We start from the raw sequence: 17,841 nt of genomic DNA on the forward strand, positions 1-17,841 counted from the left end.
AAGAGGGAAAAGCGATAAATTTGGCTATCTTAAAGTTTAGAAACAAATACAAAAAAACCTTTAGTAACACTTAAGCAAAATGAAAACACCATCCCCAGACTGTGAGAAGATATTTAAAATGCATGAAACCAATAAAAGGTAAATATTTATAATACTAAAAAAGAAAACTGGTACAAATCAATAGGGAAAGTATAAACAACCTAATAGAAAAATTAAGCTAATTTTGTGAGTAGGCATTTCACAAAAAGAAATCCAATGACCAGTAAACACAAAAAGCCGCTTTCTAAGACATATCAGAGGTGCAAATTAAAAGAAACTATTTTATACCCAGTAATTGGCAAGAGTATTAAAAGTCTGTTGACAAAGATGCAGAAAAATAGGAACTTACATTATGTATAGAGAAACCCTAAATCCGTGTTTTTAAATGCTCTTTAGAGGGTCAGAGAAGTGTCTGTCCCTAAAGTCCCACTCTCCCCCCAGTCTTAGCTCTCCTCCCTGGGCCGTACTTGAATCTTCAAATGACTTTTGTTGCCCAGTGTCATTTTCACTACCATTATTTTCGCTGTGGGGTTGTTTCTTAATCTTAGTTTATATATCTGTGTTAGTCCCAGTTCTTACCTCTTATCCTTCATGGTTTTCTGTTCGTAATCTCTCATAGACCTGGAAATGTGATAAATAGCTTATTAGAAGTTTGTACATAACAAGTAAAGAGGTCTAAAATTAGCCCTAATAATCTCTTCTGGAGTATTGGTGGGAAGGTACATATACTTTGATCATATCTATTTTATTACAGGCCTTCAGAGGCATTTTTGTTTTCTTTTTGATTCTGGGATCTTTTTCCTATTAGGCAGAGTTGCAAAATAGAGGAGGTATAATGAACTTGATTTTAGTCTGTGCATTTAATCTGCCATTGTTTGTATATAAACTAACTTCAGGGCCTTCTGGTATATTCTAATTTGCCTCATTAAATATAAAATAGTTGGAGTAAAGAAGTTGAAGGTTGGCTTATGAATCGGTGTAAGAATGTCTCTTTATTAGAGAAGTTGAATAATTCGTAACGACCTATTTTAGCCAGTAAATAAATTTTTTTTTTAAAAAAAAAAGCTTTATAGAGATACAATTCCTATACCATACCGTTAACCTATTTAGAGTGTACAGTTCAGTGGCTTTTAGTACATTTACAGGTATGGATCCATCACCACAATTTTAGAACATTTTTATTACTCCCAGAAGAAACTCTACACCCCTTTGCCATTACCTCCCAGATCCCCCAGCCCTAGGCAGCCACTAATCTACTTTCTCTGTAGATTTGCCTATTATAGACATTTAATGTAAATGGAATCATACAATATATGAAAATTTGTGACTGCTTGCTTTCATTTAATACAGTAGTCCCCCATTACCTATAGTTTCAATTACCTGAGGTTAGCCAGTGTCTGAAAATATTAAATGGAAAAGTCCAGAAATAAACCATTCATAAGTTTTAAATTGTACACCATTCTGAGTAGTAAGATGTAATCTTGCTGTCCTGCTCTGTCTCTCCCAAGATGTGACTCATCCATTTGTCCAGAGTCTCCCTGGTGTATATGATCCTCACTCTTAGTTACTTAGTAGCCATCTCAGTTAACAGATCGACTGTGCACTATTGCAGTGCTTGTGTTCAAGTAACCCTTATTTTACTTCACAATGGCCTCAAAGCACAGAGTAGTTATGCTGGCCTTCAGATATGCCACAGAGAAGCAATAAAGTGCTTCTGTTAAGCGAAAAGCTAAAAGTTCCTGACTTAATAAGTAAGGAAAGAAAGAAAATCGTGTGCTGAGGTCTCTTAAGTTCCACAGTAAGAATGAATCTTCCATCCGTGAAATTATGAAGAAGGAAAGAGAAAGCTGTGCTAGTTTTGTTGTTGCACCTCAAACTGCAAAATTTATGGTCCCAGTGATAAGTGCTTAATTGAGATGGAAAAGATATTAAATTTGTGGGAGGAGGACATAAAAGAAAAAATGTTCTGATCGATGGCAAAGTGTTGTGCCAGAAAGCATTGAGCCTACATAAAGACTTCTGCAGGGAATCCCCTGAAATGAGTAACCACTAACTTTATTCTTACAGTATATCATTATCATTGTTCTATGTATTGTTAAATCTATTACTGAGCCTCATTTATAAATTAAACTTTATCATAGTTTTATATGTATAGAAAAAAACAATGATTATAGGGTTCAGTACTCTGGTGGCTTCAGGCATCCACTGAGAGTCTTAGAACTTAAACCCCATGGGTAAAGGGGGACTGCTGCATAGTGTTTTTAACGTTTGTAGCATGTATCAATACTTCATTTCTTATTGCTGAATAATATTCCATTGAACAGATATGCTACATTTTATTTATCCATCCATCAGTTAATGGATATTTGGGTGGTTTCCACTTTTTGGCTGTTGTAAACAATGCTGCCTTGAACAGGTCAGGTGTAAACATAAGTTTTCATTTCTCTTAAGTGAATATCTAAGAATGGAATTGCTGTACCCTATGGTAATTCTATTTTTGACTTACGGAAGATCTGCCAGACTCTTTTCCACAGTGGGTGCACCATTTTACATTCGCACCAACAATGTTGAGAGCTCCAATTTCTCCATGTCCTTAGAAAACTTGCTGTTACCTGTCTTTTTAATTTAGCCATCCTAGTAAGTGTAAAGTGGTATCTCATTGTGGCTTTAGCTTTATGATTTTATAAGGTACATTTTAGGTTTTGTTTCCCCAGATTTTCTTTTAATACACAAGGAATGGTACTTTTTAAATTGGTGATAGAATTGGGCCTCAGGACCCCTTTACAAATTAAAAATTATTGAGAACCTCGAGTGAAAAAAAACTTTGTGATAGAATCTTTTTTTAATTGTTGATTTAATTTTTCTAACAGGCTAAAGAAATTTTAACAAAAGAATCAAATGTGCAAGAGGTTCGCTGTCCTGTTACCGTCTGTGGAGATGTGCACGGTCAATTCCATGATCTTATGGAACTCTTTAGAATTGGAGGAAAATCACCAGATACAAACTATCTATTCATGGGTGACTATGTAGACAGAGGTTATTATTCAGTGGAGACTGTGACTCTTCTTGTGGCATTAAAGGTATGATTAGTGAAATTCACTTTCCTTTTTTTTAAGTTTTAAACCAACAAAGGGCAAAATGGCATTATTATATATCATCTGTTCTATTTAATGATCCATTCAGTTTATAACCCCTTAAAATAATAGTTGATTTTGCATCTTTTTAGAGACAGATGAGAGGTTGGGGGAAAGAGAGAGTTGAGAATACTACATTAAAACTCTCCTGTCTACTTCTGGTAAATCATTCTCTTGGGGGAATACATAGCCGAAGCCTTGGAATCATTTTTGATTTAGTCACTTATCCCTCATATTTAGTCAATTAACAAGTCTCTTTTAAAAAACAAGATCTTTTAAAATTCTTACCTTGAAGAGTCTGTTATTCTTGTGTCTGTTTTTACTATCCCTACCCAATCCGAATTATTATCACTTCACACTTTGGTTATTGCAATAGCATGGTAACTAATATTTCTGCCTCCAAGATCAGACCCCTCCAGATCAGCTTGCACCTTGCATATGTTGCCAGATTAAATTTCTTTAACACTTTTATCTTGTTAATTCTCCGCTCCCAAATTCTTCAGTGATTTCATGTTGCCCATAAACATGTTGCCAAGCGCAAACTCCTTGGCTGGCCCTCTTATAGTCTAGCCTGAATTTGCCCGCCAGTGGTTGGTAGCATAAACACTTTGCCTCAAATCAAAGAATTTCAGTACTCAGTCTCTCTCCATATATTTTCTTATCTAATTTCTCAACAGGATTGCTCTGTGATTTCTTACCCCTTCTGCCAAGATGCAGCTCGAGTTCTTCAATGAAGTCCAACCATTTTAAGCCTTATTCCTTCTATTCTAAATTACCATGAAACTTATTATCCCACCTCTTATTTATGTTACATAGTAGTTTATTGCCTTGTATTATTTCACATACCTCTTTAGTGAGATTAGTCCCTAAAGAGTAGAATTCATGTATTATCTTGTGTAGACCTCACCTAGCTTTAAGCACTGAGTTCATTGTTGAACATAATAATGGATACTTAGTGAATATGTATGAATTGAAGTATGTATTTGCACCTTTTAATCAATTTGGTTTACAGAAAACAATACATTTTGTAACTTCTTATCTGACATATTCCTAACTAAATTCTATGCTATAAGGTATGTCTCTGTATTTTGTTATGGAAAAGGGACGTTTAATACATTTGAAGTCTTGCTTAGATTTGGCAAGGGCCTTTTTTTGTGGTTTTGTTGGTAAACACAATCTTCCCCTGGAAAGTAAAAATCAAAAAGGGACAGAGATGTTAGTCTGTAGAGGAGTTTGTCTTAGGTCCAAATTTCTGATCTTCAGTAATGAGAAGTTGTTGTGTTCAGGGAATATTTAGAAGACTGGTGATAGTTTGAAGATGAAGATATTTGAGACTAAAAATCAGATACAAGTTTATTATAGTATTATAGGTATCAGTTAAGAAGTATTTCAATGAGGATTGTATAAATAGTAATGTAAGATAACTATAAAAACATTTTAAAGTTTAACCAGTAGGACCTAGTTATGAATGAGAACATTTTTACTCAGAAAAAGATTTAACATTTAACTTACTAGCAGACAAAAGAGCCATTTAAAATGGGTCAGAGGTTAACGTGGTTAACATGTCACTAGTAAAAATATAGTTTGTACCATAGATTTCTTCTGCTTATCCTCCAGGTGCGTTATCCGGAACGCATTACAATATTGAGAGGAAACCATGAAAGCCGACAAATTACCCAAGTATATGGCTTTTATGATGAATGTCTACGGAAGTATGGAAATGCCAATGTTTGGAAATATTTTACAGATCTATTTGATTATCTTCCTCTTACAGCTTTAGTAGATGGACAGGTATGTATGTGTGTGCTTACATGGTGGGGTATGGGTTTGCGATGGGATGGAAGTAGGAAAATACTTTCTCCTAGTAATTTAGGGTCTAGATTTATGACATGTGTTTCTTCACTTCCTTGGCCTTTTCTGCCTCTTTTTCTTATACTTAAGATTTCAAAACAGGGGATTGAATCAGTTTTATGCACATTGAGACCAGCAAATGTTCATGTTGTTCTCAGGTATGTATTAAATCTTTTGACCAAAGAATATGCGGCTATCTTCATTTATATACATAGTATCTGCTGGTTACCATTATAATTTTTTATTCTCATTTTCCTGGTAATTTCAAGTGGTAATATCTTGTATTACACCATCTTTACTAATAAGTGAATGTTTTGTTTCCGCCTGTAACAAGTATTACAAATATACTATAAAAAGTATGTAAAAATTAAAAAATTCAAAACTGTAAAAAAAATTTACAGATTTCCTATTATCTCAGTTTACAGACATAATCTCCGTAAGCAAGAACTGATTTTAATTTAAATATAAAACTTACTATATAACTACAATTCTTAAACTGTAAAAGTCCAGAGTTGTCGGTCAGAATCATGGTGGAGTGAGAGATGTCCCCAGATCTCTCCCCTTGAAATAACAGTAATCTGAACAAAACATTGTAGTAGGGTAGCTAAATACCCCATTAAAAATACAATAAAATTTCTAGGTAAAAATCAGTGTTCAAAAATCCAGAGCATTCCTTTACTCTAATAATGAATTGTCAGAAAAAGAAGTGGAAGAAATAATTCCTTTTATAATTGCAACAAAAAGAATAAAATACCTAGGAATAAATCTAATGAAACATGTGAAGGACCTATATAATGAAAACTATAAGACCCTATTAAAAGAAATTGAAGAAGATACAAAGAAATGGAAAGATATTCTGGTTCTTGGATTGGAAGAATCAATTGTTAAATTGGCCTTATTACCTAAAGCATTATACAGATTTAATGCAATCCTCATCAGAATCCCACTGGATTTTTAAAGATAGAGCAAAAATCATCAGATTTGTATGGAAGCACAAATCACCCTGAATCGCCAAAGCCACCCTGAGAAAAAAGAGCAAGGCTGGACTTCAGATTATACTACAAATAATCAAAACAGCATGATATTGGCAGAAAAACAGACACACAGACTAATGGAACAGAACTGAGAGTTTAAAAGTAAACTTATGTTTATATGGGCAAATAATTTTTGATAGAGGAGCCAAAAGCATATAGTGGAGAAAGGAAAGCCTGTTCAGTAAATGGTGCTGGGAAAACTGGAAAGCCACCTGCAAAAAAATGAAACGAAACTTTCACCACATACCAAAATTAACTCAAATGGATTAAGGACCTGAATACAAGATTGGAAACAATAAGTTGCATAGGAGAAAACATAGGAACTAAACTCATGGACTTTGAACTTAAAGAGGATTTTATAACTTTGACCTCAAAAGCAAGGGAAGTAAAAGCAAAAATAAATGCATGAGACTATATCAAACTAAAAAGCTCCTGCACAGCAAAAGAAGCCATCAACAAGGTAAAGAGACAACCATCCGCATGGGAAAATATGTTTGCAAGCAATGCCTCTAATAAGGGCCTAATAGCCAAAATATACAAAGAACTCATGACTCAATAACAAAGAAACGATCCAATCACAAAATGGGCAGAGGACCTGAGCAGATACTTCTCCCAAGAAGACATACAAATGGCCAACAAACATATGAAAGGATGCTCAGCATCACTGGGGAAATGCAAATCCAAACCAAAATGAGATATTTTCTCACCCCTGTTAGAATATCTGTTATCAACAGGACAATAACAATTATTGGAGAGGATGCGAAGAAAAAGGACCCCTCATACACTGCTGGTGGGACTGCAAATTGGTACAGTGTTGAGATTCCTCAAAAAACTAAGAATTGATCTACTATATGATCCAGCAATCCCTCTACTGGGTATTTACCCCAAATACTTGAAAACTCATATCCAAAAAGATATTTGCACATTGATGTTCATAGCAGCATTATTCATGGTGGCCAGGACATGGGAAGCAACTGAAGTGTCCTACAATAGGTGATTGGATAAAGAAGCTGTGATACATATATACAATAGAATGTTACTCAGCTGTAGAAGGGATGAAATACTGCCATTTGTGACATGGATGGACCTTGAGATAATCATGCTAAGCGAAATAAGCCAGAAAGAAAAAGGTGAAAACCACATGGTGTATCACTTATATATGGGATATAAACCTAAAAACAACAAACAAACATGAGAAACAAATAGACTCATGGACATGGACAATAGACTAGTGGTTACCAGAGGGGAAGGGGAAGGGGGAGGTTAGATGGGGTAAAAGGGATCAAATATGTAGTGACAGAAATCTATGGGCAATGAACATACAATGCAAAGTATATATGACTTACTGTTGAATTGTACACTTGTAACTTACTGGATTTCGTTAACCAGTGTCACCATAAAAAAAAAAAAAAAAGTCCAGATTTGTCAAGGATGTAATAAGATCCTCTCTTGGATTCCTGGTGGGAATTTTGTTATGACTTTTCCTGTGTGATCCTGATAGTCCACGTTTATGAGCCATGATTTTGGACTGCAGTAATTAATTTAAAAGGACAGTATTTTTCCTAGGCATACTAAAATAGAAAACAATGTGAATTAAAGGGTGTTAATTTTTAATTAGAGTTTTTTAATTTTAAAAAAATCAATATTTATCAACATGACAGTTAATGGACAAAATTATTTTAGAAGGACAGTCTCTCTACCTTGATGGTGAATCTTGTTTTTTAAATGAATTCATTAGTAGAGTCTTTATTTATTGAATATGTTCAAGTTAAATTATATATACTTGCCCTCAACCTCTTACCTTCAACAGGCCATTGATATTTCCTGTCATGGTACCATTAAGGAGCAAAATAGCCAGTACCACACACCATTAGTGACAGGTTATTATTTATAAAATGTTATAGATAGCTTTTATATACCTCAGAAGTCAAGTAGATAAAAATTAAATAAGTATTATATCAGAACAGTGGGACAGCTTACCTAACATACAGAGAGTATATAGCCTTTGGTATATTAAGTACCCAATAAACAGAAACCAGATCATCTTTCCACATATCCATTCCTTCCTATTCATTCCTTCCTTCCTCCCTTCCCTTCTTTCTTCTCCCTCTCTCCACCCTCCCCCTTCCACCCTCCCCCTCTCCTTTCCATTCTCTCCCTCTTTCCTTTCTTTCCTTCCTTTTTTCCCCGACTTTATTCCCTTCCATTTATTTATTTATCCATCCGTCTATTTTTATATCGTGTTAAGTGACAGTCTCTAAGTAATAGGAGAAAACTCAGACTAGAAATTAAATAGAAAAGGGTAAAAGAAAGATCTGATTGCTTGGCAACCATTACAACTTCTACCATTCAGAAAATAAAAGATGAGAATACACATCATTTCTTAAAGACAGTGGAAGTATTGTGTAGACCAAAACATTTAGATGTAAACAAAGGGTGAAATATAAGGAAGTGCATATTCTTAAATTTTGTTTTGTAGAAAAATAGAAAGGAGATAATGTTATATAAACATTTAGCCAAAGAATGAAACAGTAAAATAAAGGAATCATTAAATATAAAAACGAGAAAAGGATAAAGAAAATACAGATTTGATTGATATGGCCAAAAGTAAATTTTGAAAAGTCTACTAAAAAATTTATAATAGTCAAAACTGATCTAGGTAAAAAGGGAAATCAGGTCACATAAAACACTAGGAATGTGAAATAACATTGTTATAAATATGGAGGCACTTATATACCACAGTAACAGGTGCAGGTTTCTAATAAACTTGAAAAGATGGATGAAATTTATATAGTAAAATATTTAAATAGTAAAATATTAATTATTAAAAATTGTTTTTGAAGAAGCTGGATCAACGTACATAGACTACTAGACTTAGTAGGAATAAGAAAAATAACCAGGTCTAGATAATTTTATAGACATTCTACCAAACCTTTAAGGAACATACATCATTTCTGTGTTCCAGAGCTAAGACTTTGTACAGCTAGAATAACCCCGATACCAAACTAGACGTGGCCAGCACAGACGAAATCAGACCAAAACATTTGAAAAAAGTCCTGTATCATTCATTATATAAAATTCCGTTTTTTTAAGGAGTGAACTAAAATAACGTTAATTGGATAAAGAAATGCTGACTCTACTTATCAGCAAAACATCAGAAACCTCATCAACATCAGAAAAGTGCCCTCTAAAACTTGTATTATTCTTTCTTATTCACAATCTCTAGAAGATGAGTGTGGAAATAGGTGTTTTACCAAAAAATGAAAACAACCAAAAAAGCCCCACTAACGTATTTTTCGGTTTTGTTTTGGAAGTTCGAGCCAGTGCAACTGAGCAATAAAAATAATTAAAAGATATGAGCATTGAGAAGAAAAAACAAATATTTTTGCAAATGGGATTATGTACTCAAAAAAATCCAAGCAAACAAAAACTACTGGAAACAATATCGAAATCAGTAGGAGAAAAAAAATTTATGTATCAACCACAACCAATAAAATGATAGGTTACAAGGATAGAGATCTCATTCACCAGAGAAAAGGTAAACACTATAAAAAATACATGGGATTATAAAGAAAACAGACAAAAAAATACATCTAAACATTATATAAGCTCTCTGATGTGGTTTTTGTTTTCCTTTTCATTGTATTCTATAAATTCTCCTCAGTCAGTTTTTAAACTGTATTTTGAAAAGCTATTAGGATTGACATTTGTAATTATTATTTACCTTCTATTAATAATTCATTTTCTTTTTAAATTTGTAAACAGATATTTTGCCTCCATGGTGGCCTCTCTCCATCCATAGATACACTGGATCATATAAGAGCCCTGGATCGTTTGCAGGAAGTTCCACATGAGGTAAACGTAGTTTTAATTAAAAGAAAAATTATAACAACTTTGTGGTAAATCTAAATTAGTTAAATATGACTGCTAATAATATATAACATGTACCTGATTTTTTTGGCCAGGGCCCAATGTGTGATCTTTTATGGTCAGATCCAGATGATCGTGGTGGGTGGGGTATTTCACCACGCGGTGCTGGCTACACATTTGGACAAGACATTTCTGAAACATTTAACCATGCCAATGGTCTCACACTGGTTTCTCGTGCTCACCAACTTGTAATGGAGGTAGGTCCTTTTCCTACAAGATGATGATCTTTATTTCAAATAAATACATATGTCTATAATAAAGCCTTCATGACTTAGAATTTCAGAATCATTCCTCACCATTACCTAAGTGAAAGGAAAACTCGGCTGGTTTTAGCAAATAGGGAAAGTACTAGTTGGCTAGAGCAAAATTATAACTCACTTTTGAAGTTAATTTAGACTTAGAGAAAAGTTGCAAAAATAGTACCAAAAAAACTCCCTTGTAGCCTACAGTCAGATTCCTCAAGTATAAGTATTTCAATATTTGCTTTGTCATTATCTCTCCCTTCCTGTCCCCCTTCCCCCACACATTACTTTCTTTTGAACTGTTTAAATGTCCATTGTAGATATGTTCCTTTACCCCCAAATTTCATGTGAATTTTATAAATATAAGAACTTAACTTTTATGCAGCCACAGTGTAGTATCACAGTCAGGAAATTTGCATTGATGTAGTACTATTATCTAAACACTTTATTCAGATTCAGATTTCGATTATCTCACTAATGCCCTTTATGGCAAAATTTAATTGAATGTGTATAATCTAATCCAGGATCATGCTGCATTCATTCTCCTTTGATATGGAAATAATTCCTCCGATTTTCTTTGTTTTGCATAATCTTGACATTTTTTAAGTGTGTAAGCAATTTTATTTTGTAGAAACATCCTTCCTTAATGGTTTTTTGTTTCCTTATGATAATAGATTCAGGATATGCATTTTTGGCAGGCATACCACATAATGATGATGTGTCTTTTTCAGTGCATCATATCAGAGATCATAAAATTTATTTATCCTACTGCTGGTGGCTTTAACGTGGATCAGTTAGTTAAGGTAGTGCCTGTTAGATTTCTCCACTGCGATGCAACTATTTTGTAAATACTAAGGAAATATAAGTAGAATATAATCCTTCTAAACTAGTTTAGAGTGGCTTCAAAATGTTAGGGAAAACTTCACAAACCTAGTAGAGGCAAGAGGAGGGGTGAGAACATAATAAATAAAGAACATAAATTCTTACAGTAAAGATAAATCTAATTATATCGGTAATCATAAGAAACATTAAATGGATGAAAATGTTTACTTCCTTAAAAGACAGAGACTCTAAGACAATCAAAATTCAACTGTTTTGGGGGAGATGTATCTTAAACATAATGACATTACAGAATAGAAGTAGAGGGATGGAAAGTGATGATCAATTAGATAATTAACCCAAATACAGCTAATAATATGAATTAGAATAGGCTCTAAGACAAAAAGTATAATTCGAAATATAAAAAGGTCATTACTGATGAAAACTGGCCCAGTTCTCTGGGAGGCAATAATTCTAAATTTGTACTTAACCTAATAATAGATTTAAAATATATAAAGTAAAAATTGATGACACAATTTACAGGGAAAAAACTGAGAAATCTACTGTCATGGTGGGAGAAATTTGAGTACACATCCTACCCACAATCTCAAGCATTGATTAAGCTGAAACAAAGCAGTTACTGAGCTTAATGTAATAAAATGTTGTGCCCTACAGTTAAGTATTCAGTGCAGGTGTACGATGTTAAAGATAGATACTGTGTAAGGTAACTTAGAAGACTGAATTTCCCCAAAATATACTTATAATTTTTAAGTTTAGTTTTCTAAACTTCTCTGTGTTAAAATTACAATTTTATACTGAAGTACTGATTTTTTTTAATGCTGCAGGGATACAATTGGTGTCATGATCGGAATGTGGTAACCATTTTCAGTGCACCCAATTACTGTTATCGTTGTGGGAACCAGGCTGCTATCATGGAATTAGATGACACTTTAAAATATTCCTTGTAAGTAACTTTAAACTTAAATTGTATGCGATGACTTTTAGAAGGAAAATTTAAAATGTAGATTATTAAAATGAGAAATAGAGCATTTCTGCTTCTAGAATAATAGAAAGAGGAATGTGGCAAACCCTCTCCCCAACAAAAATAACTGGAGAAAATTATTTTAAACAAGTATTTCAAGTTTTTTGAAATAGTGCTAAGTATATATACAGCAAATAGAAATATATATATTTTAGAGAATCTATTAAATCTTAGTAATAACAGCCAGACTCCGTGGAATTTGATCCACAATGTACTCCCTCCCTCTAGTCCTAGATCCCTTGTATGGAAACTACTCCAGGTACTGTACTCTGGGTGAGTGTGGACAAGAAGGTAGGGCTTTTCTCCTTCCCAGTCTAGGGCTATGGTGTCACCCCCAGGGGTTCAGGTGCTAGCATATTTCAAGCAGGCTGAGATTATCTTCCCTTAACTAGCTCCTAGGGTGGAAGGTTCACTCTTGGCGTGCATGTCAACCAGAGAATGCTGGGTTCACAGTGTTCTTGCCCCAGTGTCTGCTCATAGAATGGGGTGTCACTAAGAAGTGAGTAAAGGTGGTCAAAATTACAAATTTCTAGTTATAAAATAACTCATGGGGATGTATAATGTTCAACATGGCGATTATAGTTAATAATACTGTATTGTATATTTGAAAGTTGCTGAGAGAATCGATCTTAACAGTTCTCATCACAAGAGAAAAATTTATAACTATGTATGGTGATGGATATTAATTAGAAATACTGTGCTGATTGTTTTGCAGTGTATACATTTATCAAATCATGTTGTACACCTGAAAATAATATATGTCAATTTTATCTCAGAAAGAAAACAAGTTGCAGGACCTAGCTCACACTAGCTCAGCAAAAAGAAAAATAAATTAAAATAATGGGGAAAAATAATTGGTCCACCAAACCAACCCACCACAGCTCCAGAGCTGTGGCATAGAAGTTTCACTCATGGTGAGAGGCAGAACAAAAAGTTTTTCAGCTCTGCCTGAGGGGACTGATATTACTTAGAGGGTGGAGAATTCCAAGCCTAAGTATTTTGTTGAAAACAATGGGTATCATGGTAGAGACCAATTAAGAGGGCTCTCATAGCTCCCATGATACTAGTAGCAACAAGCAAAAGATCAGAGCAAGGAGAATTTTAACAGATAAAGACAATGAAGAAAAATGAGTAGAGCCTCAAGAAATGTTGGACACCTTTAAGGATACTGATGTAAGTGTAATGGGAGTTCCAGAAGGAAAGGAGAGAGAGAAGGAGACAGAGTATTTGAAGAAATCATGGCTGAAAACGTCTCAGATTTGATGGTAAACATTAATTTGCACACCCAAGAAGCTCCATAAACTCTTAACTTATATAAATTCAAAGATATCCATATCCAGACACATCATGGTCAAGATGCTAAAAGAAGAAACCTTCAAAGCAGTAAGAGAAAACTGACTTACAAAAGGGAACTTGAATAAGATAAGCTGACATCAGAAAGGCATTGGAACAGAATATTCATTCAAAGTGCTGAAAATAGAAAACTCAACCAAGAATCTTACATCCAGCAAAACTTGAAAATGAATGCGAAAGAACGATGTCCTCATTAAAAAATTGAGAAAATTGAATGCTAGCAGACCTTCCATAGAAGAAATAATAGAGACTGACTACTTTAGGCTGCAAGCAAATAACATAAGAAAGTAAATCAACTGAGCTTGCACGTGTGAGCACACAGTGGTAATTGTAAAAGAGTACAACTGCATCATCTTAACTGATTTAAAAACCAGTTGCATAACACAGTATGTATATATTAGTAGTATAGTTGAACTTAAAGGAAATGTAATAAATAGAGATGTAGTATATTTGACAGTAACAGAACAGAGGAGGTGGGTGGGAAATGAAGTAAGGAAGTGACACCAGATGGTAACTTGAATCCTAAGGAAGAATATGAAGAAAATAAAAAGGTTAATATAGCAAAATCTATAAATATATATTTGGTCTCCTTTCTCAGCTTTTTTAAGGTCATGAGGTTATGTAAAGTAATTACGATGATTATAATTTTAGGTTTTTAACTCAGATATGTATATAACATCAATAGCAAAAGAAGGATGGAGAATGGAAAGGAGTTAAACTTATATTGGAGTAAATTTCTATAATGCACTAGAATTAAGTTAGTATAAATCAGAAATAGAATTTCATGTTGTGTATTGTAAGCTTTAGAGCAACCAATAATAAAATAATTGTAAAGTTATTAAAAGAGTTTAAATGGTGCAATGGACAATATCCCTTTAACAAAAGAAAGCAGTTAAAGCAGGACAGATATTTTTTTAAATGGCAGGTTTAAATTCACTTATATCCATAATATTAAATGTGAGTGGTTTAAGCAACAAAGTCAAAAGGCAGATATTATCAGATTGCATTTTTTTAAATGTATAGTTTTATAATATCTACAGGAAACATAATTTAGGTTCAAAAATACAAATAGGTTAAAAGTAAAATGGTGAAAAAAGATATACCATACAAGCAGCAACCACAAGAGTACTGACTGGACTGGATGCACTAATATCAGAATAGATTTCAAAACTGCTACTAGGCATAAAGAACATTTCATAATGATAAATGAGCCACACCGTTAGGACGATATATCAATTACGAATATATGCACTTAACAACAGATCCCTAAAATATATGGAGTAAAACGAACAGAATTGAAGGGAGGCATAGACAGTTCAACAATAATAGTTGAAGACTTTATTGTGCCACTTTCAATAATAGAACTATGCAGAAGATTGGCAAAGCAATAGAAGACTTGAGGAACACTGTTAACTGTACCTAACATCTACAGAACACTGTAACCAACAACAGCAGAATAGAGTCTTCTCAAATACACATGGAACATTCTCCAGGATTGACTATATGCTGGGTAATAAACCAAGTCTAGATACATTTAAGAAGCTTGGATTTGCAAAGTATGTTCTACAGACACAATGTAGTAAAATTAGAAATCAACAGAAGGAAAATTTATAAATATCTGGAAGTTAACATTCCTCAGTAACCTGTGGGTCAAAGAAGAAATCACAAAGGAAGTAAGAAAATACTTAGAGATGAATGAAAGTAAAAACACAGTGTACCAAAACTTAGGAGATACAGCGAAAGCAGTGTTTTCAAGAAAATTTATAGTTGTAAATTTCTATATTAAAAATCAAGAAAAATCTCAGTAACCTAACTTTATACCTACTAGAAAAAGAAAAGCAAACTAAACCTAGTGCAAGCACTTGGAAGGAAAGTTTTGTGTGAAAATAAAATAGTAGAAAAACAATGAAGAAAATCAACATCCAAAAGTTGAAAAGCCTGAACTAAACTGGCTAAGAAAAAAGAGTGAAGACATGTTACCAAAATAACTACAGACCTTAGTGAAATAAAAAGAATTGTGAGGGGATATAGTGAATAACTATATGGCAACATATAGTTATTAGGTAACTTGAATGAAATGGAAAAATTCCTAAAAAGACAAAAATTACCACAACTGACTCAATTAGAAATAGAATATCTGAGGACCTGTAGCAAGTGAAGAAATTGAATTCGTAATTTTAAAACTTACCCACAAAGAAAAGCCCAGGCCCAGTTGGCTTCTCTGGTGAATTGACCAAATGTTTAAAAAGGAATTGATACCAGTCCTTTCACAAATACCTGCAAAATACAGAAGAGAGATTACTTCCCAGTTCATTCTTTGAGGCCTGTATACTACAGACCAATACTCTTAATGTATATAGTTGCAAACAGCTGCAACAACATATTAGCAAACCAAATTCAGCAATGTATAAAAAGGATGATACACCGTGGTCAAGTGGGATTTATCCCAGGAATGCAAAGTTGGTTCAAAATATGAAAGTCAGTGTAGAAAACCATATTAATAGAATAAAGGGCACAAACAACATGATCATCTCAGTAAAGCAAGAAAAAGTGCTGTCACAATCCAACAACCTTTCATAATAAAAATACTCAACAAACTAGTCAAAGAAGGGGGAATGTCTTCAACCTGATAAAGAGCATCTATAAAAAAACTCATAGCTAACATCATTCTTAGTAATGAAAAACTGAACATTTTCCCTCTAAAATCTATACTAAAACAAGCATGTCTACTCTCATCACCTCCATTTAACTAATAATATTGTAAACCTTTTATGCCAGGCACTGAATCAGACATTTTATCTGCTTATTTTCACCATAGCTCTGCGAGGTAATTTCATGGAGAACACCTACAATGACTTGTCCAGAGTCATTCCAATCAACATTGATTTGCTTGCTTGCAAATTCAAATCCTTTAACTATTTGGGTTTTGTTTTTGTTTTGTTTTTGCTATATATAGCCTTCAGTTTGACCCAGCACCTCGTCGTGGAGAGCCTCATGTTACCCGGCGCACCCCAGACTACTTCCTGTAAATTCCTCCAAGGAAAACCTGCCTTTGTATGTGGAAGTATACCTGGCTTTTTAAATATATATTTAGAAACAAAACAAAAAGCAACAGTAATCTGTGTGTTTCTGTAACAAAATGAGATCTATCTTGGCATTAAACTGTATCATGGACCAAAATGTGCCATACTAATGACAAGCATTTAGCACAATTTGAAACTGTACAACACTATGTTCTAGATCAGTCAGTCTTAACAGTTTGCCTGCTGTGTTTGTAGTAACCATTTTCCTCTGGACTATTCAAGCAAAAAAGGTAACTAACTCCTTCATCTCTTTTTTGCACTTATTTGGAAATTTTAGTTATAGTGTTTAACTGGCATGGATTAATAGAGTTGGAGTTTTATTTTTAAGAAAAATTCACAAGCTCATTTTCACTTAATCCATTACCTTTTATTTTATTGAAATGTATAACTGAAGGAAAGATTCTTCTTGGGAGTATGTTGTCATAACATTTAAACTAAATTACTGTTTTATGTTGATCTGCATATTTCTGTATATTTGTCATGACAATGCTTGCATTCTGTTTGGTGTACTGAGCAAATAAACTTTTCATTTTAAACAAAAATGTTGATTTACTGTGGTACACTTGAAAGTTTTACTGTTTTAAAACGATATAAAATCTCTTGACTTGTAATAAACAATTGTGTTGAGGTTATTTAAATTAATGTTCTTTGTATAGGGCTTATTTTCTTAAGAAAATAATTCAAATAGTACCTGTTAACTTTTAGACCATTAAAAAAGCCATTCTTATTTCTAAACATCATTTCATTAGGTAATTCGTATTAATGTATTCATGTTAACTAGAATTGTATGCTAAAACTAGAGTTATATAGCTGGGAAGAATCTTTTAAAAACACAAATAGATGTCATTTTATCTTTATCTTTTGATCTAGAAATGAGAATAAATTAATATCTGACAGTTTAATAGGAATAGTACTATTCAAATATATGTATAATATAAATTCCAAATAGTAGATAAGAAAATACAGTATCAGTGTGGGGAGTAAAGGTAGAGTGGAAGACATGAGAGAAAACTAAAATTTTTAAGTCTGTCTTTACATAAGAAAATGAGATGGTAGAAATAAGTATAAATATCTCAAAATTATAGTAAATATAAATGGACTGAATTCTCTAGTTAAAAGAGAAAGGGTCAGATTTAATTAATTTATTTTTTATTTATTTTTTAAGCCCAGCTATACACTGATTACAAGACACACACCAAAAATAAAGTGATTTGGATAGGTTGAAAATAAAAAGACTAGGCCAAGAAGATACTAAACAAAGGAAACCTGGAGTAGTTTTATTATTATTAAAAGACTTTGGGACAAAATTTAAAA

At 33.3% G+C, this 17,841-nt stretch overlaps 1 protein-coding gene across 1 annotated transcript in view; it reads left to right on the plus strand.

The window, feature by feature from the left end:
• The window catches only part of PPP2CB (protein phosphatase 2 catalytic subunit beta), a 30,217-nt gene extending 13,148 nt beyond the window's left edge, over positions 1 to 17,069 (plus strand). Inside the window, exons 2-7 of the mRNA XM_006916332.2 lie at positions 2,910 to 3,119; positions 4,791 to 4,964; positions 9,824 to 9,913; positions 10,024 to 10,185; positions 11,895 to 12,013; positions 16,401 to 17,069. Of these exons, the coding sequence (XP_006916394.1) occupies positions 2,910 to 3,119; positions 4,791 to 4,964; positions 9,824 to 9,913; positions 10,024 to 10,185; positions 11,895 to 12,013; positions 16,401 to 16,473 (828 nt within the window). The 3' untranslated portion in view covers positions 16,474 to 17,069. The remainder of the gene's footprint in view (positions 1 to 2,909; positions 3,120 to 4,790; positions 4,965 to 9,823; positions 9,914 to 10,023; positions 10,186 to 11,894; positions 12,014 to 16,400) is intronic.
• The last annotated feature ends 772 nt before the right edge of the window (positions 17,070 to 17,841 follow it).

The sequence above is a fragment of the Pteropus alecto genome, unplaced genomic scaffold (genome assembly GCF_000325575.1).
Source record: "Pteropus alecto unplaced genomic scaffold, ASM32557v1 scaffold24, whole genome shotgun sequence".
NCBI lineage: Eukaryota > Metazoa > Chordata > Mammalia > Chiroptera > Pteropodidae > Pteropus > Pteropus alecto.